The 15936-nt window shown below is 35.5% G+C and overlaps 6 protein-coding genes and 1 non-coding gene across 7 annotated transcripts; all 7 read right to left on the bottom strand.

Annotated features, from left to right (window-relative positions):
* Positions 1–1248: 1248 nt before the first annotated feature.
* On the bottom strand, positions 1249–2970 carry NDAI0C06030 (uncharacterized protein; the record flags this gene model as incomplete). Its single annotated transcript, XM_003669457.1, has 1 exon — positions 1249–2970. One exon carries the CDS (start codon positions 2968–2970, stop codon positions 1249–1251), a length of 1722 nt encoding a protein of 573 aa, XP_003669505.1.
* A 1705-nt stretch (positions 2971–4675) lies between these two features.
* On the bottom strand, positions 4676–5149 carry BUR6 (negative cofactor 2 transcription regulator complex subunit BUR6; the record flags this gene model as incomplete). The annotated part of the gene is made up of 1 exon (XM_003669458.1): positions 4676–5149. One exon carries the CDS (start codon positions 5147–5149, stop codon positions 4676–4678), a length of 474 nt encoding a protein of 157 aa, XP_003669506.1.
* A 1046-nt stretch (positions 5150–6195) lies between these two features.
* Positions 6196–6268, bottom strand: NDAI0Ctrna4R. The gene has a single exon. It is a non-coding gene; the product is annotated as a tRNA-Arg (tRNA).
* A 1261-nt stretch (positions 6269–7529) lies between these two features.
* On the bottom strand, positions 7530–8396 carry SPT2 (Spt2p; the record flags this gene model as incomplete). Its single annotated transcript, XM_003669459.1, has 1 exon — positions 7530–8396. One exon carries the CDS (start codon positions 8394–8396, stop codon positions 7530–7532), a length of 867 nt encoding a protein of 288 aa, XP_003669507.1.
* Positions 8397–8865: 469 nt separating this feature from the next.
* Positions 8866–11316, bottom strand: RAD4 (Rad4p; the record flags this gene model as incomplete). Its single annotated transcript, XM_003669460.1, has 1 exon — positions 8866–11316. One exon carries the CDS (start codon positions 11314–11316, stop codon positions 8866–8868), a length of 2451 nt encoding a protein of 816 aa, XP_003669508.1.
* A 401-nt stretch (positions 11317–11717) lies between these two features.
* GCG1 (gamma-glutamylcyclotransferase) lies at positions 11718–12440 on the bottom strand (the record flags this gene model as incomplete). Its single annotated transcript, XM_003669461.1, has 1 exon — positions 11718–12440. One exon carries the CDS (start codon positions 12438–12440, stop codon positions 11718–11720), a length of 723 nt encoding a protein of 240 aa, XP_003669509.1.
* Positions 12441–13005: 565 nt separating this feature from the next.
* Positions 13006–14340, bottom strand: MAC1 (Mac1p; the record flags this gene model as incomplete). The annotated part of the gene is made up of 1 exon (XM_003669462.1): positions 13006–14340. The coding sequence occupies one exon, from the start codon at positions 14338–14340 to the stop codon at positions 13006–13008; it is 1335 nt and encodes a 444-aa protein (XP_003669510.1).
* Positions 14341–15936: the final 1596 nt, after the last annotated feature.

Genomic DNA, 15936 nt, shown 5'->3' on the forward strand with positions numbered 1-15936 from the left:
TTGGTTGTTGAAATTTGCTAGATTGGAAATAGGTTGCTAAGAGATAGAACAACTGGAAATAGACTATGCTAATAAGATTAATTTAACAAGAATACATAAGAGGAGTTAATAAGTTTAACAACGAAGGCCTTGGGCTGTATAAATTTTCGTTCTTGAATACATAAAACCAAGTAGTTCTATAAATAATGAACAACTAGAAAACTGGCTGTCTGGCTGTCTGGCTGTCTGGCTGTCTGGCTCCTCTAAGAAAGTGGGAGAAAAAAGTGAAAAATTTGGCGTCAAACTTTTAAATTGGACTTTGATCCGCTGAGAATATACCGCACAACTGCTATTTCTCGAGAACTGGTGATTTTAATTCAGTTGCGTGCTGTTCGTACGGATGTTTCTCTGCCGCCTCGGAGTATTTTTGTGGGCCTTTCGTTTAATAATGCAGTTGGCTGCCTCTATTAGAGCTTCTAATAATAACTGAAGTTGTAAGATATATATTGAACGACTGTGCTGGTACTATTAAGTGTTCTCCTGACAAGATAGCCTACTGGCGAACTCATTGCTTGAAACTATTTTATATAACTTAGTACTTTGTATTTGGCGGATGGATGCGACAAGCGAACAAAAAAGTTCTCACTAGTTACGTATCGTTTAAGACATTTATTATCCAGTCGTTCTATATATTCAGGTTAATGCGAAATCGGAAGAAGTCACATTACGTATGCTTACGTACTATATTCCCCTTTTTCAGTATATATCAAGCTTGCGGTAGCTTCATTCCTTCTTTCGGCAAAATGATACGATCGTTGTATCTCTTTTTTTCTTGTCCTCCCTTTTCGGTTGTACATGTGGCCACAAAAAAAATCTCCTAATATGGAATTATCTCCTAACACCCACCATTTACCCAAATAGGAAAATATATTGGGTGGAGCCTCTGGCAGCCGGGCAAAGGGAAAAGAACATTGTTTCCCGCGGGGCAACCCCGAAGTCTGGAAAACAGCCGTACGCCACACTCTAAGATTACGATAAAAGAATGGACCGCTTTAGAAACTGAGACAACGACACAACTTCCGCGACAGCAACAGAGACAGCGACACACTTTATGGAAACAATTTAAAGAAAATGGTTCATTTTCACCTGTTCGTGATACACAGATTTCTTTCAATGCAATAATCAGATTAATTATTAATATACATTATGTAGAGGCATGTCTGATGCTTATATACAGTTACAATGTAGGATATTACTAATATTTTGTAATTAGATTTCTATAGTTGTTGCTTCAGCACTACGTTTCTTTAACATCGTAGAAGACGTAGGCGTGAAACTTTCAGTTTCCCCGATATTAAGAACAGGTTTACTGTGATCAGATCCTACATCGTCAACACTGACTGTATCTTCACTTATTGCTCCAGCTTCATCTCCAAAGGAACCTTTCAATAGTTTTTCTTCACCAAACTCAATCCATCTTGCAATTTGTGGTATACCTGTATATTTACCATACTTGGTACAAATAGAATAGAATATACCATCTTGGTTTGAGTATAATTTTAGGCATGTTAATCTAATACTCAAGATAATGAGAGAGCCAATAATACCGAAACCTGGGGCAACACAAAATGCACCAAATGTACTCCAATCATTTATATATAACCCGTTGGAAATCAATAATAATCTACCACCTTCACGAGCAGAGCCATAATAAATTGTACCAAAGACCCACACTGAGAAAATACCACTTAATCCACCACCAACAACTTCCCACGCAGACCAAATATTATCTAATTTAGACCATAATCCAACGACTAAAACTGGAACAACACTACTGGATAATAAATCAACAATCAAATAAATATTTAAAACGTCTTCCGCAATTAACCCTACTACCACCACGGGGAACATGATTAGAACAACAATACCACGAACATACATAATTGGTAGCTTATTTCTAAAGATATCATTAGAAATAGTGGACACCAAGGCACTTTGTAAAGAATCTAGAGTACATGTTGATAAAATAACGGAAAATACAATGGTAAACCCCATAACCCAAGATGGTAATTCAGATAACAAGATGAAAAATGCAGCACCTGAGTTTTCTTCATCGTTAACGGAAATTAAACCGGCCCAAACGGCAATGAAACCAGTGACACCGATGACAGTACAGAAAATAACTAAAATAAAACATGCGATGGAACAACCAATGATCAAGTCTTTGTCAGATCTAGAGGCAAATGTACGTAACCAAAACCCGCTCATAAAGAAATCATTAGTGAAAATTGCAAATACTAAGATGTAAATTAATTGCCAACCTAATTTATTTGACTTCAATAAACCGGAAGGGCCAATCTTTGACCTATCAATATCAATATAACTACCCATAGCACAAGCAACAATAATTAATAAAACGAAAACAGCAGAAACTTGTAATGAATCCGTGATGAAAGAAATATTGAAACCACCAATAGTAGTGTAAATAGTAGTCACAATACATTCAATGATTATAACAGGTAAAGCTTTAATTTGAGTCATAGTTTCAATAGCATATTTCAAACTTGCAACTTCACTGACTAAGAACAGATAAACAGTCAAAATAGTACAAGCACTTAAATACCAACCACAAATTAAACCAAACCTATGGAAAACCCATTCAGTCAACACGAACCCATTTGGTGTCTTCTTTCTAATCAATGGACCCAAGAAGGCAAAAACAAACATTGGTAATCCACCAGCAATTGTATAGACTAAAAGGCCATGTAACCCACTAATGTTAGCAATTTGTGGGTACGCACTTAGAACACCGACACCAAGACCAGATGCAACAAAATTGAATGCCAACGGAAGGGCCTTTTGTGTACCATTGGCTGATAAGAATGCTTTGGAATCACGTTTCCAATAGGCGACGATAGACGCCGTGATCAATAGGATCATATAAGTCGGCCATATAATGGCATTGGATGTAAGTTGCGATAATGAACCCATAATAATATACTAGTCTGACAGTAGTTGTTTCTTTGTTAATAATATATTTTTTATCCCGTAACTGTATTTAAGAGCAGCAATTCCTTTATTCTTGAATTAGGACAAGCTATGACAAAAAAAGCTGGTCAGAACAATAGAGTAAATGGATGTCCTTTATATATGTGATGAGATCAAGTTCTTAATGACTTTCTTGCGATGACTTAAAAAGTTCAAGTAATGAAAAAAGAAAAATTTCTTCACTTAAAAGAACCATTTACCAACCTGTCAAGATCATCTATTATAATAATCTTTGTACAGAAATGGCATATATAGACAGCGTCTATACTACACACCTTTTCGTGTGAAAATCTACAGAACATTTTCGGCCGAATAAATGGCTTTAGTAGAAATAGGGAAGCCTACCTTCCATTCTATTTACTTTATGAACGGAGTTATTTGGTTGCGGGTATTATTGAGTAAATTCATGCAAATGTCCTTTGCCTCAAGCCATGCAAAAATTCCTTTAAAAATTTTCAAATTTCATGTGAATAAAGGCTGCGGATAAATATGCAAAATTGAGTTTCGCGAAAACATGCTAATAGAAAAACAAAGATTTTACTATGAAAAGCATAGCAATCTGTATATCCCTTCATATGGATATATTAATCCCCTTTTCGTTCTAATAGAAGTATAAAAGGTTAACAAATGTACCTTGATTATTAAAAGTTGTTACTTCTGACTATGTATTTACGTCTTTTATATACCTAGCTTCGGCAAGCTCGTCACACTTCCTGCCCTCTGTAACATCTTCAAATAAAACAATAAAGATGTTACCATTGCTCGACCTTTCGAAGCAAAGGAAAACAATTGTTACAAACAAGATACCTTGCAAATTTTTCAATAGTTACTGTAATGGTGATGTGATAGATTAAATTGGAAAGTAGCGGAGCAAATGTAGGTTGCCCTGAGGAACATATCAATACGGTCTGAAGTTGGGTTTAATAATCGTTTAATTCGTTAGTACAAGGTTGTAATAACTATATTTCATTAATTGCTTTGGTTTATCTATGAATTTATAATTAGTTCGGAGTAAAAAAGTAGTGAGGATTTAGCAGGACTCTTAGAGGTTCCCAAAAACTTGTGTTTACTAGTTCCGATGAATTAAGCAATATTTCATCATGACATGTATTGTATCTCCTATAAAAAATAAATGCTTAGAATGGAACCTAAAATTACATGGATCTAAGAAGTCCACAAAGAATGTTACCCGAGCTCTTTGAAAGTATTGAAATTTATTTATTCTATGGGGTCTCGAAGACTGCTTCAAAACATATAGCAAGAATAAGAATAGAATACAAACATACCAATCGAGTTCAATGATCATTCTATAAATATACATATATACATGGACTACCATCTATATTTGACATATACAAATAATAATATAGGTTACCTATATATAGATGATAGTGTTGCTTAAGGATTGAGTTACAATTCGAAGTCGAAGTACAGCTAATTTGACGGTCCACCGAAGCAGCCAATCCTGTCTCCTCTACTAGGATGATATCCCAAGGACCAAATATTTATCCGAACCATTTCAGACAACGGGTGGTAAACTATCCAAGCATGTTCGCTTTCTAATACTGTCACGAACGACTATTAACTTAGCATACCTTTAACGTCTTACGCGCAGAGCGTTATAGCAGCGCCTCTAATGTCGAGTTAATCAATCGATTTCGTTCTTAATATTCTCAGAAACAGAAGTAGAGGCAGATGGTACAGTCGCAGCGGAGGCGGAAGCTGCAGCAGTAGCAGCAGCAGCAGCAGCAGCTTCTTCACCACAAACGTATTCTCTTAAGAAATCAAATTTTTCATCTGTTAAAATAGTTTGTTTCAAGACATCTGAAGTTATTCTCTTCGTACCACTTTCTCTTGCAATATCACCACTTTTCTTAACTAATAGAGCTATGAAAAATTCTAAAGCTCTACCTGTTAGGACTGGTGTAGCTTGAGAAACTTTACCAATATCTTCGTCTGTTTGCATGATCTTCTTAACTTTGGCGGGCGGGAAATGGGTCTTTATCCTATCGAAAACTTCCTTTAATTCTGGATCTGGTTTTCGTTCTTCTTGTTGTTGTTCTGCCGATATGGCAATGTCATTCTGTTCCCCTATCTTTGAATATTGTTCTTGATTTTCCATTGTTATCGTAACTGTTATAATGTTTCGTGCTTCGATGTTTTTTTCTTTTGTTTTCTAATAGTCTTATTTCAATGGTTTTTATTTGCGATGACCTTTAAATTGTGTCATTTCCAAAGACGGTAACAGGAAGGAAGGGGGGGGGAATTCTTACCAACGCGAACTTTTCCTCACTTTAAAAAAACGTGTTTATATACTTTTTTTCCACCCGGGTAAATTAAATGTGTGAGTGTTCAAAGAAACTTTTGGTGGTTGTGCGTCTGTGCTTTTTTTCCTGGAGTTTGTATGCGAAGAATTTTCGGAGTGGTGAGCAGGCCTCGCCCGCTCGCCCTTCATATTTTTTTTTTTCTTGTCAGATGAGAAAGAGAGAAGGGCGATGAGACACACAAAAAATCGGACTGATAAATTGTCTAGACAGGAAACGTCACAGTCTAGTATCGACTTGGTACCTTCATGGTTTAACAAAATTCATATCTCTGAGTTCAATCATAGCTTAGCCTTTCTAGAGACTACAACAGACTCTTAATGTTTATGCGTTCGTTTTGCAGCTCTTGAGTAAAAGCGGCCTACATCTCCAATAGACCTCTTTTAATCAGAAATAGCACGATATAATCAAAGAAAATATTATATTTGACTAACATACACCACCTAAGATTGATGTCCTCTAGAGTTTCAGAAAAAATCTTCTTCAAGAGAATTCTTGAACTTTTTACTTTGCCCTTAAAATACTACGCGGAGCATATCTCTATTGATTTTAAATTACTAATTTTGGTCATAGTTAGTAAAGAGTTTATGCACATAGTAAAAATATATAAATTATGGTTTTTGTTTATTTTTCAAAGTAAATATCCAAAGCTTAAACAAAAAAAATAAGTAAAATTCCACATTTAATAAAAAATAGAAAAAAACTACGATGCCAAAAAGTTTCTCTTAAATATTTACCAGTTTGCATTTAAAAGAATATATCTACTTTTTATAGTCTAATATATCTAATCCAGTAAGCAAATAGGGAGTTATTAGTTGATTAAAAACTAAAAAATAAAATAATTCTTCCCCGCCAGGACTCGAACCTGGAATCTTCTGGTTCGTAGCCAGACGCCGTGACCATTGGGCCACGAGGAACAAGAATCTTGTTTAATGTAGTAAAAGCGTTGGGGACATCGTCAGACATGACTACGTCCTCAGACAAATTGTTGTGAACATCTTGATTGTTGTTCATTTTGTTGTTGTTGTTGAAAGGTTTGAATGTGTTTTTTAAAGTACTTAATTACTTAGTTACTTCGTTGTTCGTTTGTTACTTAGTTCTATGTCATTACATAAACTACATATGCAGGATATACGATATCCTTGCCTCTTATATATATCCCTTAGAAGGATCTTGGATCTTCTCAAGACTTTGACTCAACCCCTTGTTTCAGAAAGTATCTAATACTTGACGCAGTTGTTACGACTCTCCCAGAGCTCGTACACACCCTGCAGGATTACGCTATCTAATAGGATAACCCCATACTGAAGATCTCGATTCAACTCCTTGTTAGTCTAACTAAACACAGGCTATGAATCCTCTTTGATCTGACGATATACCATCCGCGACCTCAACCACGGATATCTCATATCCGTGACCTCGTCTACGGATACCTAGTATCCGTGACCTCGTCTACGGATACCTAGTATCCGTGACCTCGCCGACGGGTAGTAAAGTCGAATCTTCAAAGTTCACTTCACTACATTTAAATGTGTTTCTGGAGATAATTCTATATACTGAAATTTGCTAATCCATCATCAACCTCTAAACGTGATATTCTGGTCAATAAATAACCCTGTCATAAAAGGCGGTTAGCTGTGAGACTTATGGCTAATTATATCGGAAAGGTTTTCATAATTAAAAGGCTTTACGTTTATACAACGTGTGTCTGTTCCTTAACTTGAAATATAATAATATAAAATGTCTTTCGTAAAGAAAGAATGCAGCGAATAAGTATTAACAAATATTACGGAATTTGTAATATCAACCAGAGCAGACATAGAATAGACAGTTTTTCCGAATCGACTATGGCAGAACAAGAAATGATAATATCCTCTGTCAAATAAGGTATATCGAAAAAAAGATTAAAGTTTAGAGTTGCGGTAGCTATGTGTGTTGGATTGTACCTTTCGTTAAAGGGGTATTTAACGCCCAAGTTTCCTACGTCTCTTTTCTTCTTCATGCTTCTTTAACCATGCTGCCTCTCGTTTATCTTCCAGCTTAGCCATTCTTTCAGCTTGCTCCTCTTCTTCCAGAATTTCCATTTCATTAGCTTCCATATCATCTTCATCCTCATCATAATGTGAATAATCATAACGACTTCTACCTTTATTGAACATTGCCCAAATTTCATCACGATCATAACCAGGGTCTTTCGTCACGACGTGACTTGGATCTGTAATTTTCTTCTTCTTCTTCTTCATCATCTTCTATGAAATCATCCATATCATCGTCGTACTGATCTTCATATCTTCCACGACGATTGCTATATTTAGACTCCAAGGTACGTCTCTTGGATTCTAATTTTTGTTTAATCATTCGGTTAGGTTGTGCAACAATATTCTTTGGTATTTTCAATTTGACAGCTGATTGTTCTTTTAAATGACGACCGTTTGGATGGTTCCTTGAGAATTCTGGCTTTGACTTGTTATTAACGGTAGATGTAGATTTCGAAGCTGTTGTCTTCCTTTCTTTGAAACTTTTGAAGCCTGGCTTTGATATCCTAGGTGGAGGTCGCGTCTTTTTTATAGAAGCAGTAACTTTAACTGCCGTATTATCAGGTGAGCCTCCTTTACTGTTAGATTCTGCTTGCTTCATCAATTCTTCAAAAGATAGTTTTTTGATTGGTTCGAGTTTCTTAGTAAGAGATCTAACTGGTACCAACTTAGCATTAGAACTCCCCACCTTTTTCTTGTATACTGTTCCTAAACTCCCTTCCACATCATCATTATCTCTTTTCCGAGTAGATTTTGAACCAGATGAGGAACCTGGTGAGCGACGTGGTTTCGGTTTCTTCTTCTCTAGTTCTCCATTTTTAAGACGTTCTTGCCTCCTCAGTTCTTTTAATCTTCTTACGGCTGGATCATCATCTCGTGTATAGTTCTGAGGGAGCAACGATATGTGTTCAGCCAGCGTGTTTTGGGGAAGTGCTTCCTTCTTTGATGAAGGAGAAGTACCTGGAGGTGTCGACTTTTTCAACGCAGAAAGTTTGGATAAGAAACTCATTCATGAAAGTTATTCTCTTCTATTGCCCGTTTACTTGGGAAAGTTAAAAGTCTATGCTTATTCGACGTTATAGCTTCTTTCTATTTTGTAGATACCAGACTATTTAACATATATCTTCATATGCCTTTTGGGCTAACAATCAATATTAGATTCCGGATGATTGTTATAATAGTTATATAAAGTAATACCGGGTAACACAAGGTAATTTTCTAAAACAAAAATAATAATAAACCCATAGACTACGTACAATACTATGTTTTTATAACTATGAACAGATATCCTATAACGACCGAACAATCAAATAGGGGCTTAGTTACAATCAGGTTGATTGTTGAGATTTTGGAAACAGACCATGAAATCTTTGAGTAATTAAGAAAGTTCATATTGCTGATCGGATATATAAAAAACAGAAGGTATTTAAATATTAAATAGTCATATGCTGCAACGAAGTAATCATATATAAATTAACTCATGCATCAGCATCTAAAATATTTAACTCATTCATAAAATCCTCATATTGATCATCATGGGGGGGTCCATCGGACTCTACTGGTGTCATTCCATCGTTAGTATCTTCATCTAGATTTTCATCGGCTACATGCGTTTTACTGGGAGTGACGAAACCACCACGGATATGCTCCTCATGAGATAAATTTTCCATTTCTTCGGAATCACTTCCATCAGAAGGAACTAAAAATCCACCTTCTGATGGATTTCCGCCGTAAGATGAATCTTGAGCCAGTTCCGAAACACTTCCATTCGTAGGGACAAAAAATCCACCTCCCTGCAGTTGTTCGTCTTGATCATCCGCATCTTCTTCTCCCAAGTCTTCTGTATTATTAGACGCACCTATGTTGACTGACCCGTATGTCATGTTTAATTTCATCTTGATCCGTAATTTGGATAATAATTTATGCCACATCGATAAATTTTGAAGTTCTTGTTTCTTCTTTTCATCTTGCTCTAGACAATATTCTATCCCATCAATACAAGCTACAACAGCTTCTGCAAACCATTTCGCCACAACAATACCGCTGATATTAGGCTTTGAACTACGTCCCCGTTCAAATTTAAATCCAGTAACTGCACGAGCATAATTAATCCTCAAAAATTTGGCAGCCTTTATTGCATTGGGATTTTCAATCAAACAACAGTTTTGAGGAATCATAGTTGGAACGAAAACCTCAATATTTCCAAAAGTATTCTTTGTAATCTCACCAGTTTCCGTAGCTAATGGAGGAATGTATAGTTCAGTATCAGTAACGGGATATAATCTCTCATCACCGTCGTTAATATCATCTGAAGGACCTCTCATCGTCTTTTTTTTAACTGTTTTCAAACTTTTGCAATTTGTTTTTAAGATACGTCCTTCCATATACCATTGTTTGCCAGATTTTAAGTCCAAAATATTCTTTCGCTCATAAACTTTCAAAACTTTACCCACACGGCCATGAAGTTTCAAGTAACCTGATTCTTTACATCCTGATCTGATCACCTGATTTTGTCTTAAGTCCTTTTCTAAAATATAATAAGGATGATTTTTTAAATCTTGTAAATTATCAGGCATTCCTTCTGAACGATTACGTTCTTCAAAGTAGGCATCCTCATAATCATCTATTTTGGTTCTTTTCCTTCGATGCATTGTATTCAATACTTCTGAATACCACTTTGAACCTTCTTCATCTTTAGTAACTCTCTTTTTCCGGATCTTACAGTTGTACCATCGTGTATATCTCCTAGTTATATCTCTGCAGCCATGTTTTCGATCATAACCTATGACATATCTCATGTTGTTTCTTTTGCAACAGGCAACGCCTTGCGGTTCTAGCTTGGAACGAATTTTGATTTGCTCTATTGTTTTAAAATTCATTACATCTATGGTAATCCATTTTTTTGCAAATTTATCCCATACTTCACACCAGAATAACGGGAACTTTGTCATATCTTCATAAGACACTTCAGTAATCTTATTTTCAACCTTTAAATCAGTGAAATCTGGTGGTTGACAAGACAAAACGAGCCTCGCATTAACATTGCACGCTCTCAACATGGCAACAAACCCTTGAGCTGCTAAATCACGATCACCATGGCCCTTTATGATACGCCTAATAAACACTTGTTTCGTCAATGGATTTATTTTAGAGCTGACACGACTGTCTTCTTCTTCTATTTCATCCCAAAATCTCATATAACAACCAAAATTATTGTATTTTTGTGTAATTCGCCAATGCTTTTGCCAGATCTCCATACATTTTTTCAATCCATCTAACAATTTTCTGGTGCTCCTTAATGAAAATTCATCTTTTTCAGGGTGCAATAATTCGAACACCTTTTCTGGAACCAATGAACTCAATTTTTTACTAAATCTACTACTATTGATCCATTCATTTCGAAGAGAACCATGAACCATCAAACATATAAGATAAAACATATGTAAATAATATCTTTTCTTCCTCTCTTCATTGGAACATATGTTTCTATTAATTGATTTTCTTTTGTTTTTTGTCAATATGTCATCATCTGGTTTTGATTGATTTATTGTAATTTTCAGATCTCCTATATTATCACCCGATGTATCTTCATCATTATTAGTAACATCTTCGAATTCATCAGAGTCATAATTTTCATCTTCACTTTCCATATCTGATACATCCATTTTCGATTTATCATTTTTATCAATTATTGAACTACTTTCTGAATCTGAACCAAGAGCAATAACTTCATGTGGCCCTTCATTCTCAGGCGATTCACTGATATTAATAACTTCATCATCCGTTTTTGGCACTGATCCCTTACGCTGAAGACGAGATGATCTTCTCTTTCTTCTTTTTAAGGGTCTTTCAGTAGCTGGATCATCCCTTTTTTCTCTAAGAGTCTTTCTTATCAACTCAAAATATTCCTTTGGTAAATCTTCATTCATAAATGTAAGTAAGTGTATACTTTGGTATTAATAGGAGTTTGCAGAAAATTTTGGGTGTCTTTGAGATGTGGTATAAGTTGTAACTAGAAGTTTTCTTTTTTCATTCAGTTTACTAATACCATATTAAACGGAAACAGTATAACTATTTCTTTCTCCGAAAATACAATGATCTCTGTCCCCTAACGTTATATAAGAGAATGCACTTACCCAATGTGTCAAAAAGACAACCTACTTGGGAATCTTCATCAAATGAAGACTAATTATGGCACCTACAGTTTGTCAGATATTATTACCTTGATCTTCTGTTTATATTAGATTATATATCAGTATGTAAAAATAAAAATCACGACATCCCTAAACATGTCTCCCTTCTTTGAAAACAAGTAATTAATATATTAGCACTACGATTGTAACATTTTATCTACATGATGGAGTAATTTCAATAAATATAAATCAGGTACTGCATCGTGTTCATCCCAAAGCATTTCCTCTATAGATTGATGAAGTAATTTCAAATACTCCACATTTGGACCACTTGGCCCATGTGATGTAGCAATCACTTTGGCAGTATCTTCAATCTTTTCTGGCCCCACAAACGCCTCATTACTTACAGTCCCAATATATACGGAAGTTTTCAATACCCTTTTCCCTGTCCGTTCATGCACTGGTAATAACTCTAGCGAATCCTTCAATAATAACTCATGCTCATCATTCGTATTCAAATGAACTTCTACTTCATGTAAAGTGTACCCATTTTGTTCTCTAATATCCAGATACTCTTTAACCTCATTAGCATGTTCTGGTGGAATATAATACACAACACCAAAAGTAGTCAAATCATGAGGACACTTAATAGATTCAAAATCGTGCGAATAGAGCTGTAAATCTTCTAAAAATTCAGGAATTGATAATATCTCTTCATATGGTATTAAGGTTACTACACGTCCCGGTTTTTCTGGCGTACCTCTGTGATCTATGGAGCTTTGCCAAAATCTACGCATATAGCCATGGATTGTCACGGGAATTCTTTGTGTGTAATGTGGTGGTGGTTTGTAAATTAAGGATCCATAACCTAGAATCCATATACCTTCTTCTTTAGTGGGGTTTTCTGCGGAGATAGTCATTATTTATGGGATGTACGTAATATTCAATTGGTGGATGAAAATGTTTTTGCAGATTAATTTATAGTCTATGGATTGGCAGGTCTGAAATGTTTTGCTCTGTAGGTTATGGTAAGGATATGTATATGATACAAGACAAAATTGTCAGGAACCTATTGAGTGGGAGACGGATTGGTAAATCTGGGCTCCTTTAGAGATAACTTCTTAGACTTCCTACGTTGGATAGAAATAACTTTTTTTCTTGTAACTTTGTAGCCTTACACAATAACGTCAAATTACGTAAAAGACTTAAATTCGCGCTTGATTTCCCTTTTGCTGTCATCACCAAAATCGTCATAGATATATATTAATAAATAATGCTGGAACTGAATTAAGATCATACGAGTTATGCAATGCTAATATTATTTAAAATCTATAAGCAATTAAATAAGATATATCTCAGGTCCAAGTTATAAGGGTACAAAGACCATGGATCAGTTGTAACCCACTTCTTTCCACAAGCGTTTTACCTAACTAGACACTTTTCACATTTTAGTGCAACGATTATGACAAACGTTTAACAGCAACCTTAAATAACATATAGCCCCTGAAGATTAAGTTTCTCAAAGTCATTTACTTCTATCAGTTCAGTATTATACTTTGCAATAATATTATCAAACCAACCAAGTATATCTATTGACTCCAATTCTTGTTCGCTCATGTGTAGTAATTTTCCTACAATAAAATCCCACCAATATTGGGACGGTATAAATTTACCTTTATATTTAATCATTGTTTTCCTAGTGAAAGTGAAATGAAGTAACCCATTAATTAAAAGTTTTTCAAAACTTACAATTTCAATAGGATGAATAAAACAGTCATCACAAAGACAGTCAATTGCTGTACATTTACAATCTGCAGTTGAACAATCCATCAATTGATCTTTCATCTTCGCTTCTCCAACATTTTTCAACGGTACCCCACTATTTATAATATATGAATTCAACTCCTCTTCGTTTCTATGGATTAAACAATTTAAACATTGACAATTATCATCAGGACAGGAACAATTGGAACTTAGGAAAATCCCTTCATGCGTAAATAAATCAACAGTCTCATCATTCATGATATTTATATTATTATCATTTGAATTGTTTTTATTCCGCATAGTACAAGGCCTCTTATTGTTGTTAGTATTTTGATTTTCCTCTAGCAAATCATCTAAAGTGGACCCTTCTAATTTCAATGGGTGATGTGAATCGTTTATTAATGAGGCTGCTGTAGTATTCGGTTTCAAATCGTTAAAAGATTCTGACGAAGTGGTAGTTGGAGTCGATAAATCGTTAGATGTCCAGCTTGTTACTGAGTTTAATTTGGAATCAACACCAGTTCCTATACTGGCACTACTCCCACAACATGTCGACATAGGTGGCGATAGTGAAGTAGACTTTAGTTGTTGGTTTTCGCTCCGTATTGATGAAGATGGACATGAAGACGTATTACCCTCAGGTTTCTTTGATATTTTTTGTAAGAATTCAGTTTCTGAGATAAATTTCTTCCCATCTTCCAAATGTGAATCTTTTTCCTCATTAAAATTGTTACTTTCAGTATCATCTCCTTTACCATTAATTAAGATTTGTAATTTACCATCAATCATTCTTGCCTTTTCAGCATGTTTGATCTTAACAAATAAGATTGGTTGACGTTCCATATTCTTCGCACAAGACCCCGGTGACATTGAAGGAGATGAGGAATCATCCTCATCTTCTTTATCAACCATGATCACATCTCTAATGGCAGATGGAGATGGTCTACCTCTCGTTCTCACTTTCACTAACATTCGTTCTGTATGTTTGCATGTCGAAGACCGATGGCCTCTGATACATGATGCGCACGCATATTTCTCATGAGCATAAATAATCATGATGTGTTGGATATGTGGGGTCTAGTTTAGTAGTTTGGTTCCTCTTCCTCGACGAGCGGTTTTTTTTTCCTTCCTTTACTAGAATCGATTTTCTAGAGTTCAGATGGAATAGTGAAGGTGTTAGCGTATACTGATTCTGCAAATAGTTTACACACTTAAATTACGATGCCAGATCTTAATTTTCTCTCTCACGTTATCTTTCTCGATTGTTCAAGATCCCACGTACTTTATAAGTGATTGACGTTCATATCAAGTAATTGGCGCACACTTAGCTCTTCTTTCCTCGAGAGAAAATTTAAGCTTAAACGCAAGCGTTGACGTTTTTCGCTGTAGTCCCTATAGACTGCAGATGTATACTTGTGAAAGACTCGATTCTCAAAGGAATAAAGGAACGGGTTACAATTAACTATACATTTATGTAGTGCTTAAGGTATCAAAATTCACTTTAATCAATCTAACTAGCCTGGAAGGGGGCCTTAATATATGGGCTGTACGTACGTTTATACTACATAGCCGCAAGGTTCTACACCAAAAGAAACATGAAAAAAAAAAGGCAACATTGTTGAGCCATGCCCCATTTTCAATAGAGAACACTATTCTCTGTTGGTTACCTATATTTTATTTTTGCGTTCCGAAAATTTGGTCAATCAGCTTGTAGCTTACGAAGGTTAGTACTTTGAGTCATAAATGATGATTTCAAGGGAGAATGAATGTAAATAGCCGTAAAACGCGATAGACAAAAGCCGCCACCGTTAATTTTAAGATATTCCCAGCGAAAAAAACGGGGAAAATTTTCTCTGGAGTAGGTTAGAGGAACAACAACGATACAAGTAGAAGACGGTCCGTTACATTGCTTTTCATAACCAAGTAAGGAATAAGAGAAGTACTAACTCATTGTCTATTCTTCTGACGAGTATCGAATGTTACATCCTTTTATGATGACCGTAACTGTATTACATTGCAGAGCTCCTAGTCGTTTATATTTTTGAGTGTTTTGTGACCATGGTCCTTCAGCCATTTTATGGGGGCTGAATAGTTGATATTCCGCCCAACTTTATGCGTTTGCGAGTCAACGCACTAGCTGAAATACATTTTAGTGGGCATTTTACAGGTAGTATGGGTTCCAACTGTTTCTTTGACCCATATACGTCGTTTTTATGAGGTTTGGTTGCTTACAAATTTTGCCACCATGCATGGTATAGTAGTTCTAGCTGGACCAAATAACGTACTATACTAATAAGGGACGTTATTGTTGTCATATGACATTTGGCCATAGGAAATGATGAGTTTTAAGAATACCGTACAATGATATTACTTTAGGGACTACACTGGGACCTTATCATATCATTAAATGGAAAAGGTAGGACTTTTCATTCAATAGCCTAATACTTCAGGTTTATTTAGTTTTAAGTGAAAGCTTTTGGATAGGGAAACACGATTGTTCCGACTTCTGGAAGATACTGTAGTTTTTTGATCTGGGCATATATTTAGGCTGAAATTTGTTGAGCCTTTAAGGAAAATATAAATAGTGGAGGCAGTTCGTTTTTCTTTCTCTTTTTAGCTTATCACGATGCCTGCTGTATGATGCTTTATCAT

The sequence above is a fragment of the Naumovozyma dairenensis genome, chromosome 3, assembly GCF_000227115.2.
Source record: "Naumovozyma dairenensis CBS 421 chromosome 3, complete genome".
NCBI classification, from domain to species: domain Eukaryota; kingdom Fungi; phylum Ascomycota; class Saccharomycetes; order Saccharomycetales; family Saccharomycetaceae; genus Naumovozyma; species Naumovozyma dairenensis.